General features: G+C 33.7%; 1 protein-coding gene across 1 annotated transcript in view; it reads left to right on the top strand.

Moving 5' to 3' along the window:
• The first annotated feature begins 788 nt into the window (after window positions 1-788).
• The window catches only part of LOC127853843 (probable methyltransferase-like protein 24), a 50,121-nt gene continuing 25,521 nt past the window's right edge, over window positions 789-25,388 (top strand). Inside the window, exons 1-7 of the mRNA XM_052388638.1 lie at window positions 789-1,042; window positions 7,439-7,602; window positions 8,576-8,694; window positions 9,766-9,894; window positions 10,415-10,489; window positions 11,125-11,263; window positions 11,847-12,140. Coding sequence (XP_052244598.1) covers window positions 7,492-7,602; window positions 8,576-8,694; window positions 9,766-9,894; window positions 10,415-10,489; window positions 11,125-11,263; window positions 11,847-12,125 — 852 coding nt within the window. The 5' untranslated portion in view covers window positions 789-1,042; window positions 7,439-7,491 and the 3' untranslated portion in view covers window positions 12,126-12,140. The remainder of the gene's footprint in view (window positions 1,043-7,438; window positions 7,603-8,575; window positions 8,695-9,765; window positions 9,895-10,414; window positions 10,490-11,124; window positions 11,264-11,846; window positions 12,141-25,388) is intronic.

A 25,388-nucleotide genomic window follows, 5' to 3' on the forward strand; every position in this document is an offset into this window, starting at 1 on the left:
AGCGTAAATGTAATTACCCAACTTTTGAAATAAACTTATCAACTCATATATTGTATAAAATTGCATCAACTTTTCACATACATTCTAAAGGAAATATTACATGTGGGTGCAATCATTTCCTCTTAAATGTTAAGTTTATAATTATAACAATGTTCATTATTGTTTAAAATATTTATATATATAAGATTGTTTAAGTTTTTTAAAACCTTCTTTAAAATATCATTCAAAGTTATTGTTTTTTTCTAACGAGGCTTTGTTTTCTGGCAAATTTTTTTCTATTGAAAAGCTTGCATGGAAACTCCTTGCGTGCTCAGCGTTCCGATATTTGCACAAACAAAAAGTCATTTTGAAATAGCATATATATTTATTATTTTGCGCTGTTAAATAATGCTCAACATTCAACAGTTTTGCGCCATAACGAAACGTAAAATATAAAAAAAAAAATCCAGGGTTTTGTATGCTGGATTTAATTCAGAAATAATTAACTGCCATTCAAATTGTATAGGATGTATTGATGAAATTTGGTAACGTCCTCGTAAACAGTTTACCTGCTACGTGTTGCCGGTATTGCACGCCTCTGCATGTGTGCTCTGTTTACTATCCATACATTGTAAAGGCCTGTAAATCAAGCATTACGGTACGTGCACAAACACATAACATGTCTCGAAAACCGAAACTATGTTTACATGCTATTGAATAATAAATTAGATTTTACCTTTCGATAAACACCCATTACCCTTTCCCGGATCTCTCAGCTTTCTACAAATCATATGACACGATAAATTAACAATTTAGGGATATAATAGCTGTATTTAAATACGGATTTTGACTGTGGATGCATATAGACTAAACCATATGCGATTGCAAACATGTTCATGTCTAATATGATGTGCCATACTAAAAAATTGACCAGTTGCTGAACATAATGTTGTGTTTTTATTGTAAATAAAGGCGGACTTGTTGCATCCTTTGACGTACTTACGAATTGCAAATAAAACTGGAAGAACAATGTGCCGTTGAAATATTGCGGAATATTTGTGCGGTAAATACAACATATGTATTCAGATGTATAAGGCTAATCGCTCTCATTAATCCATTTATGCCTTGCGCCTAGAACAAAGGCCTTGGCAAACAGCGTAGACCCAGATTAGACGCCGCATGATGCGGCGTCTCATTAGGGTCTGCGCTATTTGCTTAAATGAATTTTTGTAATAAATATCATAAATATAGAAATAAATATAATCGACATTCCTAATTTTGGAAATGAATTGATCCAATTTAGAAGGATGGGAGAGTCCACTAGGCATAAATGGGTTAATCTGGCTTATAGTGTTGTCCCTACTTGAAACGTATTTTGGAAATGTTTAGAGGAACAAGGTTTTATTTTCTTCTAGTGATAAAATTATTAATGTTTGTGATAGTCAAATAAAATTTAAACTACAAACAGACCTTTATTGTACGAAGCGATTTTTATGCTTTCCAAACATGTACTTTGAATTATTAGCCGTTGCGTAACAATGCAATATTTTGGCGATGTTTTCACACTGCTTATGTTTTTGCGGGCGTTAAATGAAATTAAATAATGTACTTGGATCAAGGATGTTTACTTCTTAACTATCTCATCGAGTAACAAGTATATAGTGTTAAATCGTAGCGCTAAACACGGCGAAGTTTTTCTGTTTACCACGCTTAATCGATATAAGATGTTTAAGAGTTAAAACGTTAAATGCAATTCAAAATGCATAGCCATACAATGCTTGCGAATTAACTTTCATGTTTGGCGGTAGGCTGCTCCTTATTGGCAAGTGTCCAAATCGTACGTGCTTCGGAACAGATAAACAGAACCTATTCAGATTCAGGTTACTCCTGTAGTCGTTAAACTTTAGAATTGTAATTCAATCACATGCTATAAATGGACAATAACTCGCTGGCGTATTATTAATGACATGCCTTTTAATTTAGAAACGTACTTCTAGTCTTTGTTCACATAATCAGAAATGAGCTGGCGCATACAAGGGAAACATTATACTCAAGGATAAAATATTACTTGGCTTTGTAATTAAACGTAAACAAAATCCAAACTTTGTTTATTGGAAGGACATTAGTGAACACAATTCAACCGCACCTATAATGCAAAATATATCTGTTTAAACAGCTTGTATAAGTTGACAATACATAAATAACACATTAGGAGAGAGTAAAACGTCCTATTCTACCTCTAAAGGTACACAAACATGTGTTTTTAATAAATATCAAAGTCTTCTGTATTTAATAGTAATGTTAAAACAGGAGTATTACTGAGATGGTGCCTACATACATGTAGATTGCATGTGTGGGTTTAAGTAGAGTATACACTCGAGACAATGTGTAATTTCCTAATAATGGGTAGATTTGGGAAGATTTAGGTAGATTTGGGTAATTCGTGTCGCCCAGTTTTATCAAGTCTCTCATGGGCGAAGCCATTGTTGTAGAAAGTGATCATTTCACATCGAATATATCCTTCGAATTCCATCCATTGTTGTCATTAGCGGAGATTTAGTGAATAAAAATTCATATCATAAATGACAGCTTCTAAATAGCGAAACAGGCCAATTTATGCAGTAAGAAAGTTTTGACTCGAGACTCTCATGGGGGCGGCCATTGTTGAATGTTGAAACACGAACGACAACTCTGCTAGGAGAATGTTATCAATGAAAATCAACGAGGTCGAGGTATTTCGATTAGAAAAATCGAGTTATCTCAATTGGACTGGCTCGGTCTTGTACATAGGTCGCCATTGTGAAGAATTTTTTATGGTTATCATACCTTAGACGATGCTGTTCCAGCATCGTCAATTATTCAATTCTATATATTTATTAAATAAATGTTTCTTGTTGGTTCAATCGAGCGCATACATTCATGAATTGTAGTCTCTTTTTCTCTTTGTTTTGAAGTTTATCATCACACATTTCCCGTCCAAACATTTCGTACATTTTGTCATCCAATTTTGACCAAACTTCATCGAAATGCTTGTATAATAATACAATTTTTCTTTAGCTTAATAGCAAGTCAATTTTTCCAAGAATTTCTTATAATGGTCTTTGAATAATTTGAGATTGACATGTCATTCAATATTCACCGAACGCCAATTAACATACTATAATATGATATCCATGATATCATTGTAATCCTGTTTGATTTGTCTTTTAAACATTTTCATTTAAACAATCTGACGCGGGCAAAAAGAAACACAGTATCATTGTATTTGAACGGAACATGTTTGTCAGAGTACATATATACATTTGAGATATAGATAAGTCTATATGTACTTTTATTATGTATTATTCATAACTCACATACATATTTCCTAATTTACCGTGATCATGACAGGCCTATGCCTAAATGTGGTGAGACGGTACAGTTTGTAAAATTATGTTGCGTTCTTTAAATTTTTAAGTTGCCACCATCTTGTGTCCTTCGATTTGTGTATCTGATTTTCAACGAAATGTGAGTTTATGATTTCTAACATCATAAGGACACCCACGTGTCGAATGTTTTGTGAATACTTTTAATCTTAGGCGACTGAACTGACCAGATGTTCGACAGTTTTGCCGCTTCTAAATTATTTAACGAAATTGTATATTTGCATGTGTTTTCGCCCGCAATGTTCTTTTTTCCTCGAACCCATTTTTTTACACAAAAAAGCTTTTTCTCTATTCATTTTGCTTAAGTCTACATTTTGTCACTACTGGTGTGATGCTTATTTTTTGTTGGAAGATTAATTCAACAAAATTGCAGAATTAAGTGGTTTAAATGAAATATAAGTCGGTTAAAAATAATTGTGCAGATTAATATCGGTGTACTGTGGATATGGAACTACGTTCATTGGGTTCATTGTATCACAATTGGCACTTTGGTTGGTGGCATAAAGCAAGTGAAAAAATGAAGTGCAAACAAACGAAAATGTCAAAATAGTACTAATCCTTAAAGACTCGGGTGATTTTATTTAATTTACTGAAGATAGTAATTGTGTTCGGTCTGCTCAAATTGTTTCCTAAGATTTTAGTGGATAGGCCTTTAGTTCTAACAGCTAACATAAAGGAAGAAGAAATCTCACTGTGCACTTCGCTAGTCATTTCACGAGTGACAGTCGAAACTACACATTGACACAAGTCATGAATAGTTTATAACAATCGCAAACGCAATTTATGTGCAATCACTGGGTAATATCATAATTGTTTTACGAGGACATAATAGGCAACATATAAAGATTTGAATATACTTGTCAAAAACGTTTAATTATTTATGAACGAATACGTATTTGTTATTCTGCGTTTTCCACTCGTCTCTGATTATATCAAAATATGAACCAAAATGAATGATTTTAGTGTACTAGCACGCTCGAACATATTTGTTGTTGCATTATCTATGTTAAAATAAACTTTACAAAGATAAATGATAAAAGGAATACTGGTATAGTTACCAGCAGGGATGATCAGGGGGTACTTAAGGGTTAGTTGTTTTGAAACAATATCCAAATTATTGTTTAACGTATATTTAAAAAGAGTAAATTGTACCCTCAAGCGTACTACGATAATAGCAATAATATTAAGTGTTCATTTTATGATTATACCGTTAAACGTTCCCTTTTTCAACGGTTGCAGGATGTATTTCTACTCAATTGAACAGACGGAGGACAAACTAACTTCTTTTTGTGGTGTATATTATTTTTAGTTCCTTAAAACATGTTGTTTTATTTGATTGATTACAACGACATACTAAAAAAGTTACATGTATAGCTAGAGACACTATTAACATGTGAAATCAATCGAGGAATAAAACGAGTGTTTTGTTTAAATATCTGTACAGTTTATCATTTACTAGATTATTATATTAATGCAAAAAACGCTTAATATATTTATGTTGTTCCTTTTCTTATTCCTTTGTTTAACACAAGAAACTGAAAAGTTTATGTGTAAAAAAATATGTTCTGTTCTGTTCTATATTGCTTCGTGAAACGGTTGTCATTGCTGTTGTTGTTGTTTTGTATATAGAACAATCAGAAAGCTTCCTGTGAAATGAGTTAAGAATGCGTGCTTCTAAGATTCACTTCTAAATAAACACCCTTTACTGTTTTGTCACGCAACGGCAAATTGCTGAATTAAAGCGAATTTCTATCGTGTATAAATTACACAAAAATACATTTAAACAAATTCTCTCGGGGGTTTCACAACATTAATTTTTGTTTTCAATACGCTTCAATAAACACGTTCCTTTTGAAAACGATTTATTTTTAAACCGACGCTTATGTCCTTTAAAACCGCGATGGGAGATATAGCGCTTCGCTTCATAAATTCGAAATGAGATCTCTTAAAAGGCAGTTTTATTGCTCATGTATTATCAGTAATGTAAATCTAAATTACTTGTAAAGCATGAACTTTCATAATAATTTTTTGTATTAAACATGGATAAAAACATATCAGAAACGATGTCCGGCCCTAGCCATGGAACCTCTTGGCATTGGACTTCAGATTTTAAGTCTGGAGCTTTACCAAAATAGCTTTAACAAATAATTAGTAGAACAACATATAAATATCATTGTATATTTTTAGGAGAAACGATTGGTTTAATCTTAACATGTTTACATCTTTTTGTGGCATGAATGCTCCTAAACATTCTTAAGTGTTTTTATGAAGTTTCATACTTGATCAGCATCAAAGACCATGATATCCGTTATGAAATTAATTGTCTTCATACAAAAAAATAAGAAATCGAATAAATCACAGCAGTCCGTTTAAACATATTAATGTATTTATGGGTATGCACATGTTCATAAATATATACTTAAATCATACACAAAACATCAACATCTTGCAGTTATAAAAAATAGGCGTTGTGAGCACAATATTTGGTATAACATATATAATGGACAACACGTTATAGTAACGAAATAAGAGACAAATCAATTAATTGACCTGATACTGGACTATCAAATATCAAGATGTGCAGTTATGGTGCACTATGGCAGTAAATGATTAACAACGAACATGGCTGCAGTAATCAATCATCAATCTGTTTATTTCAAAGTCTTGGACAACTAACCTTAAACAACGGAGCAGTAGAGCATTTATAAATTACCGCTGGTCAATTAGATAAAGGCGCTCTGCATTTATGTCATACATATCTAATTGGTAACAATAAAACACAATTTAATATGAAACAATATTATATCCAGAAGTCCTGAGACAATTAAATGACTAATTGTATTTTCACCTGGTTAATCCTTGCTAATTATCTTGTATACAATAGTAAGAATCGTCATTGCCAAGGACTACTCTTCTAGTTGACACTGCCAACAATCATGTATACACGAGATCACAGCAAAGATGAACCGAGAGCGTTCTCTCTTAATTAACATGTATATGTTCATATGTAATGACTTGTGTATCGAAACACTCGTTATGACCTAAGCTATTTCAAATAAATGCCTCTCTCGATTAGGATTGAAAGCATTTTAAATGCAGCGCAAACCAAAAACTTCATAATTCCCGTATGTCGTAATGGTATTATGTTTTCATTAGTTCAAGTTGCATTTGAATGCCTTCAATCCGAAATGTCTTCAGTGCGAATCGAGTCGTAATTCTCACAGAACATGTGAGCGAAGCGAAACAATTCCTAAAATAATGAAGAAATAACAAATATAAATGCAATCGTACTCTTAACTTTCTCTGAGTTGCCTATTTTTACTAAATATATTTATAAATGAGTTTATTTTAATATCTTACGTCTTATAATATAAAAAAATGAGTAGATATTAATTTTGGTGGCCAGTTGGTTTAATGTTGCCACCTTGCATATTGGTTATTATGTTATTATGTTATTATTAAATATTATTGAAATACATTTACAAATATCTTGCAGTTTTTGCCGATATCTGAAGGTATAAGAATCAGTCCTTGAATACGTCTGAAATCGGTGACACAATTTCACGTTGTGTGAAAAATAACCATTAACAATGAATGCAGTAGATACCGAATTTTTTAACAAGAACACAGGCTTATTAAATCAAGTTTTCCGATGTACTTCGCATTGCCATAAGCATCATAAAAATCTGTCTATTATGCACAAGTTGAAATTCTTTAGAAAATGTTTTTTTAAAGTTATTTGAAATAAAACACCGCGTACCGTCTTGTATACATCAATTAAGGTTAAAAGAGGGAACCCCATAAAGTCACGTGATCCTGCACCCTGGTAACGGCTGGATATGTTGTAATACTAGGGTGGTGTTATGTTGGCGACCTACACGCCGGTTATCAGCTACCATTAATCAGAACCGGTCAGTACCAAGTGTAGTTTTGTATAGTTTTGGAATGCTAGGGGAAGAATTGAATCTTGAGTTTTAGGAACATATAGGTCATAGAGTAACATACTATAATATGCATTTACATGTTCATTTCAGGTGCCAGTTACATTTTCCTTCAGGCGCTATCTGAGTAGTTATCACCAGGCAACATGAAGCAGGCACATCTTCTACTTGTCGGCTTGGCAGTCCTGGTGTTTTTCGGTGCAGCTTACATTTATGGTCTCGATAAACAGACGCTCTCGCCCGTTGAAATATTTTGGGTAAATTACAACATAACAGAATAAAGAGTGATTTATTCATACATCTATTTAAGCCCATTTCCTTATTCAATCTCTTTGTATCTTATGAACATATTCGATCTAAACACCGATTTTTCTCATACGATGATGATTCTAGTAAATGTATATATTGTTTTTGGTTTCGTTAAATTATCGATTTTAAATTCATGAGTGATCAGAAAAATTCAAGTTTGGATGAGTTGCTCAGAAACGAGTTAAAATCTTGTTTTCTATGATAACGATTGCATAAACATCGATTATCTATCGATACTAACACATTTTCTTTCTATTTCATTGTTTCCCCGTGTGTTTACATAAGATAAAACGAAAGAGTTATGCTAAAAATCTTCGCTGTTATGATTTCGTCATGACATAAAAAGGCATCATTTTACAGTGAAACAGTTTAAATTATAAAGACGTTAAACGTTTATATGTCATGGTTTGAAAGAGTGAACCTCAGGTCAGATATAACCCTATAAACTGGCGGAAAGCATAATAACTATTAATAATAATCCAGAGAATTATTATTAAGTTTTTAAATTCTCCCGAACTAACTTTTTAGTCTTTTTGAACATTTCGATAACAATTGTAAACACTTTATATCTATGATTATATGGAAAACTACTATTCATAGTCTTATGAAATATAAACAAACATATTAATCGCTGATGAATAAATATCTAGAATAAAATGAATGTACTAATAAAACATTAACAAAAAAAGTTGTATAAAACCAAGCAATAAACAGATCAAACATGAATAATGGTACACGTAATTGGTAAATGTTTTCAATATTATCCACGCTATTTATTGTGTTGTAGTTTTTTCATTCCAACAAATTATTGGGGCTGTCAGTATGTCGATTTAACTGATTAAGTTCCTCAAACATCAGATACGACTGTTGGCTTCCATTGTCGATAAGTTAAGGAATGCTTTTAAACTGTGATGATTTTAGATGCAGAAAGATAAACAGAATGCATTACCCAAAGCAGAGGAATCACGTGACTACATGATCCCGAGTGACGTCGAGCTGAAGAACATGTCTAATACGCAATGGAAGCAGATATATTGGAAGTATGCTCGTTATTTTCAAGTTGATTAGTTACAATAATTACTTATGTCTATTACAATCCTGTCGATCTGGGTTGAGTTAGTTTGTATGTTCTGGAAAAAAGTCAGAACAGGTGCAAGAAAAATGAACACTGCTTCTGTTGAAATTGTTTCCCAAACACTATATATAATTAGTATAACATTTAAAATTGTGTATTGTTCTTATTATATTGTCCGTATTAAGCTTACCCCTTCCCTGATGTTTCTTTTCGGAAACAAGTAGCATTGTAAAAGTTATACGATGGTTCGTTGCTTGATTAAAATCGTATTTAGCCCCTGCATTCATGCATTTCCACTTTAAGGATTGTGAACGCATAAAGTCATTATCACTTTAAGGATTGTGAACGCATAAAGTCATTACCACTTTAAGGATTGTGAACGCATAAAGTCATTATCACTTTAAGGATTGTGAACGCATAAAGTCATTATCACTTTAAGGATTGTGAACGCATAAAGTCATTATCACTTTAAGGATTATGAACGCATAAAGTCATTATCACTTTAAGGATTGTGAACGCATAAAGTCATTATCACTTTAAGGATTGTGAACGCATAAAGTCATTATCACTTCGATTTAAGGAGGAAAGCAAACAGACAGCCAACTACGGCGTAGAAACGTGCATACAAGGTTGTAGTAGATAGTCATAAGAAACGTTAAGGCCGATGTAAGTACAGCAAACAGACAGCCAACGACGGCGTAGAAACGTGCATACAAGGTTGTAGTAGATAGTGATAAGAAACGTTAAGACCGTTGTAAGTACAGCTAACAGACAGCCACCGACGGCGTAGAAACGTGCATACAAGGTTGTAGTAGATAGTCATAAGAAACGTTAAGACCGTTGTAAGTACAGCTAACAGACAGCCAACGACGGCGTAGACACGTGCATACAAGGTTGTAGTAGATAGTCATAAGAAACGTTAAGACCGGTGTAAGTACTCCGAGGAACCTGTAAGGTCTCCAGGAGATGAGGCATATTTTGCTCTCTTGTCCGCTACTTCTTGTATTGCCCTCCATTGAATGTTCTCGTTTTGTAGGTATATAAACCGCCTTCAGACGCTGTGCAAGGACGTGGTCCGGGTGGGGAAGCTGAAGGACGGGGAAAAAGAGATATGTGCTGACGAACGCTACAGGCCGAGAGCTCCATGCATCATATACTCGTTCGGGTGGGTGCACATTATTTTAATTTTACAAACATACGCTAATAAGGTTATAGCACAGAAGGGTGTAAATTTAATAATCATGTGTGGTGTCGACTCATAGAGTATCGTAATTCAAGCGGATGAACAATTATAATGTTCCTTCACGGATGGATGTACATTAATACTCTGGAAGATTGTATAGTGTGTATACATTCAGATGTGTGCATATTATACTCGTTTGGCAGTGTGTACATTAGCATAAACACTCATTCTAATTAGTGCAGCATTTGCGTATGGTATATGCATAAACAAATGTACAATTTAATCTTCAAGAAAACGAAAACAACTTATAATGATATCAAAGTATAAACACACGAAATTCTTAAATAGGCGAGCGCAAATCAGGACGTTCATTATGACACATTATATATATTCATTCGATCTGATATTAAACAAACATATATCAGAATATTTGCATGAAAAGGAGTTCAACATAATAGTATGATGCAATTCATATTCTCAATAAATGTCAATTCTATTTCAGCATAAACAATGACTTCTCGTTTGACCACGAAGCAGTAAAAATGTTTGGATGCGATGTGTTCTGCTTTGATCCGAGGTAAGAATGAGTATTTGTTTAGGGATAAGGCACTGAATACTCAACGCAACATTGTATATATATGTATATATACTGTAAAGGAGATAAACATGCACCTTACACGGCTTGCATTATGTAACGAATTCTCCAAACTAATCAAACATTAAAATACAACTATTGGTTACATTATAGTATATTAATAAAGAATGATATTCATTTAACAAAATATTTGCAATTACATGGCTTTTAACTGAGCGAGTGCGTGATGATACAACATTGTAAATATATATATTTGACTCGAGTTATCCCCTCGCAATAATTTTATTAACTGACCCGTATCACTGAATAGTTGTCAATTACGCGTAACTTAACGTGACTTGTTCACAGATTATTGTATTCACAATGATCTCTTAATTGCTGTATGACATGGATATATTACTTAAACCATTTGAAAAATCTGGAAGTTTCATTTGAGTACTATTTAATTTTAGTTTTTATTTAGGAGCTTTGTAAATTATAATTATGAACATTAATAAGCTCGTTTAAAACATCAAATTTAAAAACGGTTATAACTGTAGCATAATAAACCGTTATTTAAATACAATCACTTTGTTTAATGGAAACAACACATTCAGTATCTCATGTTTTGTTGGCAGCATGAAGATGGAGTCGAAACGCATTTCAGACCATGTCTGGTTTTACAATTGGGGACTTTCTGGAGAGAATACGGTCGACAAGCAAGGCTGGAAGATGAAAACTCTGAGAACCATTAGAAATGATCTCGGACACTCGAATGTAAACAACATCTTATCGGCAAAGTGTAAACTAACATACATGTATACTGAAGTTAATCATTGTGTTGGTTGTGTATGCACTACGGAAAATGTCAACAAAAACATACAAACAAGATAAACAGCAGCAACTTAAATCACATAATGCGCATTAACGAGATATCGTCTGTTTACAATAACTCTTTAGAAACTAAATGGTTATTATATGTTAATTTGTATTTTAGAATTTAGTTGTCTGAAGTTAAAATAAAAACAAATAAACTTGACAAAATTATACATCTCCAATAGCAAAAGATTTATTCATTTAATATTATTCGTATACGTTTTATCTGAAATTTACTGTGACACAGAGACGACGTCCACTGTTCGTCAACTATTTTCTTCCTAAGAAAAAGCGATTTGAGAAAACGAGATTTTAAGTCGAGAGTACGATATTCTTATTTAAAGGATTCAATATAAAATAATTGCCAGTAATAAAAAAAAACAGTATTTTCTAATAATATCTTTACTATTTAATGAGAATCAACTTAATGATTGTTCTTTATTTAATTATTAGTAAGTTAACACATGATTTTTGTTTTGCATAGAAAACAATTGACATCCTAAAAATGGACATAGAGACGTTTGAATGGAATTCCATGCTGCAAATGATTCCCGCAGGAGACCTCGATGACGTCAGACAGTTTGCTGTTGAGGCACACTTCATGCATGGTAACATTCCAGGAAACTCGCAGTTATCTGCCCTTAGACAACTGTATGACAGAGGTTTTCGGATATTCATGAGGGACAGAAACCTATATTTTGGGATAGAAGGGTCTATGACAACATTGAATGAGATTTCATTGATCAACGTTCTCTACAGTTAGGAGACTTGAAGCATGGTAATAAAAATAAGTTGAATTATGGTGTTTTGTTATTTGTTTTTTTATATCATATACATTTAGACACTCATATTCATATTGTTTCTAACAATATTGTTTCTAACAAACGATTTACAATATCGTGTGTATATTGTTTTATTCTGAAATATGTGTTAAATTTATTATAATTGTGTTGGCGGGAAAACCGTTTTTTTTTAAATAAACAATGCCACTTGGTAATCATTATCGAGTTTATATTAAGTATTTTTAGCACGACACGAAATATTTAAGTGACGTATATCATGTATTAATCGTATATCATGTTTTATTGTTTAAAGCTGTTTTTAATATCGACACTTTTGTCCAGTTTCTTTGTTTTCATTTTTACCGCCTTCATTCATAAAAATCATTATTATTGTAATGAACAGAACAGAAAAAATATTGTATTCACTTAAGCATATTTTAAGCTCAACTTGATCCATATTATAATACATCAATACATGCGTGAAAAAAAAGAGTAATTAAGATAATAATTCACTATGCTTGAGAGTGGCCTGTGTTCATTTAAACAATGAATTGAGGATAATCAAGCGGTCGAACACGCTGTCCCGCGTGATAACGCCAGATAACACAAGGCCGCGAGATAACACGTTATCGCCCGTCGTCTTGCCTTGATGAATTCAATGTTGTGCAGTGTTCTAGTGTGATATTTTAAGTAAAATGCAATACAACCAATATATTATTTTAAGTGTTATCAAACCTTGTAAAACACGAGGATTAGTTGCCCAAAGGCAGTATATCTACTCCTCGAAGTAAATCCGAACAAACAAAACTAACATACGACTGCAAGAACCAGATCGATCTCTGATATAAGGGTACGATATTTGCACATTTCACTCTGTGTATCTATTTTGTACATTTTATTTTAATATTTAGCGTGAAAAAATACACAGATAAATGTGTCTTTTTTAGCTCTAACTTTGAGTTTGACATTGACCTCTAACCAATTGACATGTAAATTGAGGGTTATATACTTGCTTATAGTAGTGCAATTTTTTAGAAGATGAATACCACTTTATTATGGATTGTACATTATATACTGATGCAAAAAAAGCTAATTTAAAACTATGTTATTACGTAAGACCAAATATGTTAAAGTGTATAGATTTACTGACCGCTTAAAATAGTGATATTGTGAAGAATTTAGCTATGTTTATTTATAAGGCATGGTCAATAAGAAATACTTATAATACATATTACGATTAGGGTATGATTTTAGTATATATTTATGCAACGCCTCTCGCTGTATATTGTCTTCTCTAAAATACCCACTACTTTTTTTTTGACGATGTAACGGTTTTTTGTTTTTTTTTTAATTTGAATGACCTGTGACTTTGTTTTATGAACATTGTATTGACATTTCATGTAAACTCATGGGCTTATTGTCAACTGTATTATCAAATAAACTGTAAACTGTACTCGCTTATGGTAGTGATCAAATGCACAATATTACATAGCATCCATCAACTTGTATATATGATTAGATGCTGCCTGGAAAGGCACAACATGACCATGAGGGTGATCTTGGCCTTAGTACGACAAACAGGGGTCTTGTGCGTGACATACCATCGATCGATATTGAACAAGGTTTTCCAACATGTTTGAAATCCAATTTCCATTGCATCGAACAGAACAATTATCATTGGTTGAGATGAACTTCAATCTAGAATATTACTGCTTTTTCAAAGTGCTTGATATCATACATTTTTTATGAACATGTTAACATCTTCTATACATTATTGTACATCTCCAGTCATTAATAACACAATATGACAAAGGTGGACAGAGGTGGAGAATAATGAATGCAATTTAATGTGACGCAATGAGACTAATTATTCGATAGTTTCCGTATAATGAGTTCCAATTGTTCCGTGTATAACTCTAGAGAGCCAGTAATGCAGAGATGTGATATTTCATCCTTGCAGCTGATTTCTTCCCTTTCAATGTAAAAAAAAATATACAAATAGTTATAGACTTTACTTGATCTATATATAAATGAAGAGTTTGGTTGAATCTTGTAAGGAAGGTAGGGCATTTTCCTCCTCTCAAGTGGTTCTTTTATCATTCATCTGTGATGGGAAAGTAAAGATCAGTAACTTTTAAAAAGTTGAGAAATTTGCCAAATCTTAAAATTCCTGGGAGCGTATAGCCATGCGTAAGCAGTACTTTTGCAGCGAACCTCAACATCGGTTCCATCGACTTTCTTTTCAAATGTATGACCAAAAAATACTTCAAATCGTGTATTTCATTAGCATCTATTTACATGCTATGAAATGCAGTTTATGCTGTTAGCTGTTCTGTCCAATTAACCTTTTTGTAAAGTGAGGCTTTAACAAAAAGGTGAAACAATATCATTCGACATGCACATGATGTAAATTTGTTTAATTTCTAACCAACTTATGATGCTCAAGCCGCCAATAGCATCGTACACACAGGCCAAAATGTTTCAATTTGTCGTATCCTTCAACATATTTGTTTCCCTTAGCTCTGTTTATGCTTCTTTTCAGCCGGTTAACCTTCTGATAGTAATTTCATCAGGGTCGTAATGTGTATCTTTTTATATCGGGATGCTTAATATATGTTTTTAGTTTTAAACCTTTCCATATAAACGATAACCAATCTACTGACAGGTTTTTTGCGTTCATTTTAGATGTAGTTGATAACAATATGGTATGATGTGTACCCGTTTCGACGTCGTAATTTGTTATTGTTAAGTACTATCGTCAGCTGGCAAAACACTATTGTGATGTTATCATCTTTCACACACAACAAGAGAACTATAAAGGATTCGTAAATCATCATTCAACAGTATGTTCTTGCTTCTATAGGTATAGTGTTTTATATATATTATATGTTGTCACTCCTTTAACAGGGTTAATCTGATGAATCCAGATGCACAACCATAAACAATACAATGTGATAACATTTGTCAAACATATCTGAAAATATGCAAGGAAACTACATGTCTGCGTCAGATTATCCAATTGTTCAACATCATAGATCAGACCATGTTCCAACAGCATAGATCAGACCATGTTCCAACAGCATAGATCAGACCATGTTCCAACTGCATAGATCAGACCATGTTCCAACAGCATAGATCAGATCATGTTCCAACAGCATAGATCAGACCATGTCCCAACATCATAGATCATACTATGTTCACGGGCCAATATCATAGATAAGACCATGTTCACGGGCCAACATCATAGATCAGACCATGTTCACGGGCCAACATCATAGATCAGACCATGTTCACGGGCCAACATCATAGATTAGACCATGTTCACGGGCCAACATCATAGATCAGACCATGTCCACGGTCCAACATCATAGATAAGACCATGTGTACGGGCTTCGTGGCTGATCATGCCGTTTCAATATTGTAGGATTTTGTGTGGCAACGATACATTTGCCATCTTGAGTAGATAATCAAACATCGTATTGCATACTTACGTTTTATATGTGCACACTTTAGAGGTTTGCGTTTGCACATAAAGAAGAAATAATAACACATTATGTGACACCCATGCTTATTATTTATCAAGTAAAATAAAGGTAATAAATTACTTACGCTAACTTAAAGAGCATTGTCATTTTCGTTATTGTCCGTCATTGGTATGCTATGATGCCGCAATTTTTGCATTTTATCGCATTAAAAGAACGACATGTTCACTTAGTCATGAGACCTTTCTCATAACACAAAATAGCTAACCAAAACACGCAAGTATCTGTAAATAGGCCTCCGTAGATTGTGTACATTTACCGGGTCAGTTAAATCAGTGAATATTTAATGGGTCTGATGCGTTCTGCTATACATAGGGACATGGACAATAAAATAAAAATGAACCACGGATTGATCAAGTGACAATCACCATAAAATGGTGTGCATTGTTTTACTGTAATATTTTAAGTAAAATGCAATACAACCAATACATTATTTTATGTAGTATCAGACCTTGTAAAATATGAGTATATTCCCAGAGCAGTATATCTACTCCTCGAAGTAAATCCTAACAAATAAAACTAATCATACGACTGCAAGAACTAGATCGATCTCTGATATAAGGGCACGATATTTGCACATTACACTCTGTATGAATATTTGTACATTTTATTTGGAAATTTCGCAAGAAAAATAACACAGGTAGTTTTTAATTTTTAACTTTTAAACTTTGAGGGTGACATTGACATTAAACCAATTTACATATATATTGAGGGTGATATACTTGCTTATGGTAGTGCCATGTTTTAGAAATGACTACCAATTTGTTATGGATTGTTCATTATATACAGATGTAAGGAAAATTATTTAAAACCATGTTATTACTTAAGACCAAATATGTTAAAAGTTTATAGATTTTTAGACCGCTCAAAATAGTAATATTGTACAAAAAATATCTATGTATATTGATAAAGCATGGGAAATAAGACATACTTATAAAACATAGTACGATTCTGGCATGATTTAGTGTAAATATTTATGCACAACATCTCGCTGTATAATGTCTTCTCTAAAATACCCAATATTATTATTTTAACAATGAAACGATTTATTTTTTATGATCAAATTTGAATGACCTGTGACTTTGTTTTATGTATATTGTATTGACATTTCATGTTTAATCATGGGCTTTTTGTAAACTGTATTATCAAATAAACTGTAAACTGTGCTCGCGTACGTCAGTGATCAAATATTACATAGCATCCATCAACTTGCTTGTATGCTTAGATGCAGCCTGGATTGTAATGTGTAACCAGGGTATTCCGTTATTAATTGACCAGAAACTGTTCTATCAAGGATTGAGATGAGGATGTATGGTGTATATGGCAGTAAATGATGATCAATGCAAATGGCGGCAATAATCAATCAATTTATTTTAAAGTCTTAGACAACCAACCTCGGAAAAACGGAGCAGTAGTGTATTTATATATTACCACTGGTTAATTAGATAAAACTATGAAGTCGCTTTGCAGTTATGTTATACCTATCGTATTTTCTACGATAAAACACAATTTATTATGAACACATATTATTTCCAGATGTTCTGGAACAGTTAAATGATTAATTATTTGTTCCCCTTATGAATCGATGTTTCATACTGATAATAATGCTATGGTTATACGAATTTTATAAATGTACATTCTACCTGGCTAAATTATATTATATACAATAGTAAGAATCGTCATAGCATAGCTTTGTAATGTCTTGCCAATGAGTACTCTTCGAGTTGACACTGCTTACAATCTTGTGTACATGAGATCACAGCAAAGATAAACTAAAAACTTTCTCTCTAGATATACTATATATGTTCATATGTAATGACTTGTTTATCGAAACACTCGTTATGATGTCAGCTATTTCAAATAAATGCCTCTCTCGAATAGGATTGAAAGCATTCAAATGCATCGCAAATCCAACACTTCATAATTCCCCTACGTCATAATGGCATTATGTATTCATTAGTTCGCGTTGCATTTGAATGACTGCTAATCGAAATGTCTTCAATCCGATTCGAGTTGTAATGCTCACAGAACATGTGAACAAAGCGAAAAATGCCTCAAATAATGGGGAAATAACTAATATATTCAAAGTTGCAACTTTGCATCTTGGTAAAATGAAAATAGTTATATTTCTCAAGTATGAACTCATGTCGATTTCAAATGTTAGTTCTTAACTTGATAAAAAAAAGCAAGGTCAACTTTGCTGAACGCCGCAAACAAATATATTGCCAATATAACTTGGACTGACTGCTAATCATGAATTTTATTGAGCTTGTGCGATTGAACATAAATGACATTGTATATATTTGTGTGATATACAAATTTAAATATCAGTGTTCTTTTGAATAATAACTTATAACGACACATTTGAAAACCAAACGAGATCTAGCTGTATATGTTAGTTACCATTATATTATTATTATATGGTTATCTAAACCAATGTTGGCATTATGATTTTCATAATACAACTATACCGGTGTCCGATTGTGCTTAGACCGAACAAAAAGTGGGTAAAACAAGCTATATTGCAAAAATTTACAGGGGCTGATAGTAAGTCTCTTGTATATTGTTAAAAACATACTATCGCAAATGTTCTGTTTCTGGCGATTCGCTAGTAGAAAGCAGAAAATACTTTTATTTGCATTGGCCATGGCGTTACTACGAAAATGAAAATACAGAATTAAGTTCGCAAAATAAAAAAAAATTCGTTAAACATAAGGATTTTCGTGAATCTAGCAGAGCACGGGAAAAGGTTTTTAAACAAAACGACATGGTCTGAATGTGTGCATATGCATTTACGAATCGATTGCATTATCACAATTATATCTAATGTATAATTCGCATTGTTTAGTACAATCACTTCTTACCCTTAGCCGTGATTGTTTCGTAGAGTAAAAAAAATAATCGCATAAAATCTAGACTATATTTATTTATTTTAATCTGAGGGTTAAAATATAAATGTAAATACATTTCACTGTCAAAGGGAAGTTACACAAACCGTTTAACCACATGCATGTTTTACTAACATTATAGTTATCTAACCCTGGTTCGTGATCCACTTGCACGAGTATTTCAAAAGTTACCATTGTTGACGTATTTCTTATGTTTTGGAGGAAATAATATGAACATGATATGGAAAATGTCAATAAAAAAATGATGATTGTGATGGTGCTGACGTTGACCATGATCATGATGTACTATGAAATGAAAATTTTGATAAGGAATATTCTAGATACTAGCTATATTAGAAAACAAGAAATACATTTGATATGAATGGCAAAAATCAATTGTTGCTATGAGTGTTTAAGAGCACCATTTTCGCCTTAATTTCTGAATATCTTTTTGTGTTTGTTTAAGCTCTGAAGTAATGCAGACATTAATATAAGAATCATTAGGGGTTTCGGTAATCAGATGCCAGCTTTTACATTAAGCCAGGTTAAAATTCCGATAACTACCAACTACTGTTCTTTACCCCAGCACCTCGGGCATTGCTTGTCAGAGTGAGAAAATAAATATCCTTTGTTAATAAAGACAACAATGACAAAATGATCTGTTGCTACCCTTCATTTTCTTATATTAAAACCATCAAAATGTAAATTTGCACAAAAGCTTACTGCATGAACACTTCTAGTCCATATAAACGGACTCCCAGAGCCTTTGATCATTTTTAATGTGGCGGCTCTGGGAGTCCATATGTACCCCTTCATAAACACAGGTGCAATTCAGCGCAGCGAATCCGTGCGCTTCACTAAACAGACGTCGTTCGAGACAGATTGAGATAAATAATGAATAAACTTCATTAACATGTTAAATTTACCCTCATGAACAAAGTCCTGGTTATGGTATTACGTGTTGTCCATTGTTATGCCTCTGGTTACTTGTAAGAAATGTTTGTCCCAGCAAGTAGTCGGTATAGTCTTTGATCACAAAGTGACTGTAATCTTTTTATTCCCAGGAGGCGAACTAAGATGGCGGATAGATTTTAGCTGTTGTTAGCCCGATGTGGTGGAACATTCTAGCAAGCCACTTAAAAATCATTGACAATGAGGACTGTTTTAGATCAAGACTTAAAACTCATTTGTTCAATGTTTTTCACGAATGACCAATGTGCAGTGTTTGCGAAGCGCAATATAATATTTTTACAATAATTTTTGCGCTATATAAGTGACATGTATTTGTATTTGTATAATGGCAACCTACGGACATTATCCTTTGCATGCACCCTAAAAAATACGACAATGTTTTAACACACTATTCTCGTTGACATTTTATGTTGAAATTTGAAACAGTGTATTCTGTGTCAAATATTTGACATCGTTATCGACTAAGGCTACATCACATAACAAGATGTGCAAAAAATTGGTGTAGTGCGACCTTAAAAACCGATAACGACGCTTTAAGTCGGCAACATGTGACAGTGTACCAATATGGTGGAAAGATAGTACAAACGATAAACGAGGTCAATTAAAAGCAATTATTTCTTGCTTTAATGGTACCATTTGCATGAGTTTGTGGTAAAGACAGGTAAACGTTGATAACTTTTCGCAGTTTCAGGGTTCCTTAGCCCTTGCATTGGTGATCAAAATGTGCACCTTTGGAATAGACGACGCATTGCAACTCTCAGCAACCCTTTGAGTTATACAGCTTAGAGTTTAAGTATTGCAACTAACCTACGTACAGCTCGAAGGGTCAGTTGCTGGGAGTTGGATAATTGCAACTAATCACATTCTATGTTGAAATTCTTTTCAGACTGGCCTGTGTGTCATTGGCGGAATCAGCATTATCTACATTGCAAGAAGTGTTCTAGTTTTAATAATTAAAAAACCTTGTTAACTCTCTACAAGTCTCTGAATCTGCATACATAACAATTAAAGTTTAAGACGTGTAAAATACCAGAATTCAAATCTGAAAAATATTTCATGTTTTTGTTTTACTTAGGTCTTAGAGTCCTACAATATCGAAAACCTATGGCTGAAATTTTACTGAATACATTCAGTAATAGTTTTGTCTACGGGAAGGAATTGTTGCTGTGGATGATCGTAAAGAAACTAGGTTTTGGTAGAAATATAACTCTTGTCCTTTTTTTACTATGAATTATACAGTCGTAACATTTGTTTTCTTTTCAACTTCTTTTTAACGGCTATACGAAGGAATGTCTTTCAAATTTCCATAGTATAATGGCCTTCGTATGTAGATGATCATAAAGAAATGAATTTCGGTAGATTTCCCCTTCTCAATATTTTTAAATAAATGATGTGTTTTGATAAAATAGATACTACACTGAATAAAATATTATTTATTAAGTTTGTTTATATTCAAACAACATAATATAATTCTACTCCTGCACACAAATAATGCTCTGGTTAGGCGAAACTAAACAAACGTCTGATGAGACAAGTATAATAGATTACATCAAATGTGGGAGGCATTGACAATGTAATAAATATGCAGAGTTGACAAGTTTTGTCGGGAGGATGGTATGATAAGAGTTAAAACTATCGGGTCAGAGTCTCCAATGTGATTGTGAATTAACGGCATAATAAAAGAAGAGTTTAATTTCTCTTAGAGATCTGCTTACTTTCCATCAACCGAACTTTGTGCCACTCCTTATAAATTAAAGTATTGCACGAGTCCGTTTCCTTGGTGTCTACGGGGGAGATCTTAAGAACGCTCCCACAGTGGGGATCGACCCCGTGACCTCCCGACATGAAAACAATCTAATATTTATTGTAATATTTAAATAAAAGTGTATTCTTAATCGAGCCGAATGATTAAGATTTACACTTCAAGAAAATAAACAATATCAAGGTTTTTAAGTATGCGACTGATGAATTCATAACATAAAACAGTAACAAAACGCCACATGTATACTATACTAATGTGTTATACATATACTTAAAGAGATCTTTTCACGCTTTGGTAAATTGACAAAATTGAAAAAAGTTGTTTCAGATTCATAAGTTTTCGTTTTAGCTATGATATTTGTGAGGAAACAGTAATACTGAACATTACCCATGCTCTATTATAGCCATTATATGCATCTTTTGACGCTTTTAAAACCTAAAAATTATAAAGCGTTGCAACGCGAAACGATTGAATAATTTGGAGAGTTCTGTTTTTGTCGTTAAATGTTGTGGAACTACGAAGATTGCTTATATAAGGTATAAAATACGTCACAATGTGTACTCGGCGGAATAGCTCAGTCGGCTAAAGCGTTTTTACTTCAGGACTCTGGCAGGACTCCAGGGGTCACTGGTTCGAAACCTGCTCCGGGCAATGTTCTTTTCCTTTTTTAATTTTTTTCTTGATTTTTTACTGGTGCTTTTACGATCCAATGTTTACATTTATCAATATAAAGCATTTAATGAATAAGTTAAAAAAAATGCCAAAATCTGTGAAAAGGCCCCTTTAACATGAATGAACTGTAACAGCAACATGCATGTAACGTTCAACGTATCTTATCAATGCTTTAATTAAAATGGTATGGCATCGACATTTATTATAAAATGATTGTATAAATACATCATTCACAACAAAAATGGCTTATATTAATGGATAAACATTATAATTGCTTTATATATGGAATAAATTGCTCCTACGTTTCAAATATGAGGCTACTAAATACTATGCTAATCTTCTGGGGTGATATTTTACAAGGTTAACAAATTTATCACAGTCTCTCATGTTCATAAATTCATCACTTGTGAGAATTTCACTAAGATAACATAGTCTTTTATCCTGGTATAAGGGACACTTCAATACAAAGTGCATTTCATCTTCAACTGAAGCAGTGTTACATAGTTTACAGAGTCTCTGTTCTGGCGCCTCACCAACATACCGCCCGGTTTCTATGCGGAAGTGGCAGCATACCACATCTGAGCTGTGCGAGAAGAGACCGCTCATTTCGCTTTAAATTCAGATACGATTCCTTTTCAAAGTCAGTCTTAAATTGGATGTACGTTCGTAATTTGGAAACCTGAGTTACTGGTAAGCACCAGTCAGTTTTATGAAGTTCAGTGATGGATTGTTTGGCTTCTTCTATATTTATTAGTTGACGGCTAGTGAACTAATAATTTAATCCAATTTTTGTCATAATATCTTTAACTTCACTACACCAGTTATTTTGACAACGGATGTAGTCCATATTGAATACTTGTTTGGTGATTCTATTGTCATCGAGTAGCACGAGTCTATTCCACATTCTTAACATGTTTAACCATCTTCTATAGTTGGTCGGGATTCAGCCAATATCACCGGTAATTGCGAGTATGGGCGCAAATCTGTGTACGCCCAGATAGTATCTGATCGCACGATGCTGTACGTTGTCAATTGCTTGGTATTTCCTATAACCCCAAACGCCCGAACAGTAATCCATTATTGGCACAACGCAGGATTCAAACAATTTTTGGAGTGTATTTAACCCGAATTCTTTAAGGTCTCGTAGTTTTACTATTATCTTGCCAAGGGCTCTTCCGGCGCTTTTTCCTAGAATATCCGCATTTATTGAAAAGTCACCTCTGCAATGGAATGTCACGCCTAGATATTTGTAGCTATCCACCAGTTGTAAAATGTTTTCACCTATTTTAAATGAAACGTCGGTACATGCTGCACGGCTTCTGCGGAAGTGAATGCATTTCGATGTTTCAGTATTTATGAGCACGCGCCAACGTCTACACCAGTCACGTAACGTGTCTAGGATGCGTTGTATGTCATTTTCTGTCTTTGCTTTACAAACAATATCATCGGCATATAATAATAATGACACCTTTTTCCCGTCTAGTTCAAGGTCAATGTCAAGGTCATTCACCTCTTTAATGAGGTCATTGGCGAATATTGAAAACAGCGTCGGCGACGACGTATCACCCTGGTTCACTCCGGTCTGGCACGTGAACCAGTCCGTTAACTTGTTATTGACGCGGACACTAGCCGTCGAATGTTGGTAAATGTTTTTAATTGACGTATATATTTTGCCATCAATGCCGTTTAGTAGCAGTTTGTAACGAAGCATGTCAATGCCGATGAAGTCGAAGCATTTACGCAAGTCATTGAAAGCCGTAAATACCGTCGTATTATTACGTATGATGCCGTTAAGTGAAAAAACGTGGTCTTCGCATGAACGATTACGCCGGAACCCGTTCTGCTCGTCTTCAATGATTTCATTTTCGTCCATATACCGTGTCAATCGTTTATTAATGAATCCGGTATAAAGTTTGCTCACACAGGATAGCAGACTTACTCCTCAGTAGTGCAAAGGAATCCGCGGATCAGATAACGGGTCCTTAAAGATAGGACAAATAATTGACTTTCTCCAAACAGAGGGAATGATGCCAGTGTCGAAAATTAGTTGAAACAGTTCTTTCAGCGTAGCGATAATTGCGGGGCATTTCAGCACAAAGTATGGTATTTCATCATAGCCGCAGGCGGAACGGGATTTAGCTTTGATTACTATGTCGTTTATCTCATTTAACGTGATATTACCGTTAAGGACGTCCGGCGTGTACAAGGGGTCATTTATGTTGTTTTCTATTAGTGTTTTGTGAATTTTTGCTCGGTTATAATGTTCACTATTAAATTCACTATTGTCCGTGCCGTTGTATAAACTTTCAAAGTCTCGCTTCCATTTTCCAAGAACTGCATCTTCGTCACGCACAACGTTACCATTATCATCGATAATTTCACAGGGGATTGTTTTATCACTTCGGGGGCCAAGCTTGTTAATCTTATCCAAAACCTCATTTGGGTTACTTGTTGATATAGATTCTATTTCATCCGCTTTTGCCTTTCTTTACGCGCGTTCTGCTTGATGTAAAGATTTGTCGAAATTGTCCCGTGCATGTATGTATTCTTGTCTCAATGTCGTTTTGACTCGCTGATTATCGCTGCATCTTAAAAAATCACGTTCCCGTTGACGTAATAATTTCGGATAGAGTGTCATTCCAGTACGGTTTCCTGGTTTTTATAGCGTTTACTAGTCGATCGCGATTCATATTTTGGTAATGTTCTGTTCATTTCGTCGGTTATTGCTTCACATAGGTTGCTATATATGGTATCCATCTCGTTTTGTATTTCTCGGCAAGTTTCAATTCTTGTGACACAGTCAATAATAGATCTATCCCGGAAAAGCACGAGTTTAGAAAAACCCACTAATCACCCCGGTACAAACAACGCTGGTCCATTAAATCAACCAATGATAGCTTACTTTAAATTATAACGGTTGATATGGTTTGTGATTTTGAAAGGATTATAAATGGGTCATGTTTATTTGTACCAGAAGATTAGTGGGTTTTTCCAAAACGTTGCTTTTTCCGGGATACATATATTGCCAATCTCGCGATATCGCTATCCATGAAATCATCTGGAACGGTTCTCACTTTGTACCGTTGTCGTCTGACCTCCTGACAAGCAGACGAATGATGACCCTCATTGTTTGGATACACTGTGTGGAATTCCGTTATAATTGCTGAGTGATCAGGTAACCGTGATCTTTCACCCAGTAGCCCTTGTAATCCGCAATTATCTACAATATCTTGCATTGGAATAACTTTAAATGAAATGCACTTTGTGAATTGGTCGTGCGGACCACAGATATAATCTACTACCGCTCTACATCGCCGGGAAATTGATGAACTGTATTATGTTTTATATTCCATTACATTTTATGACAAACATAAATTATTTATCATCTAACCATTTAGAATAAAAACA

The sequence above is a fragment of the Dreissena polymorpha genome, chromosome 12 (genome assembly GCF_020536995.1).
Source record: "Dreissena polymorpha isolate Duluth1 chromosome 12, UMN_Dpol_1.0, whole genome shotgun sequence".
Taxonomy (NCBI): domain Eukaryota; kingdom Metazoa; phylum Mollusca; class Bivalvia; order Myida; family Dreissenidae; genus Dreissena; species Dreissena polymorpha.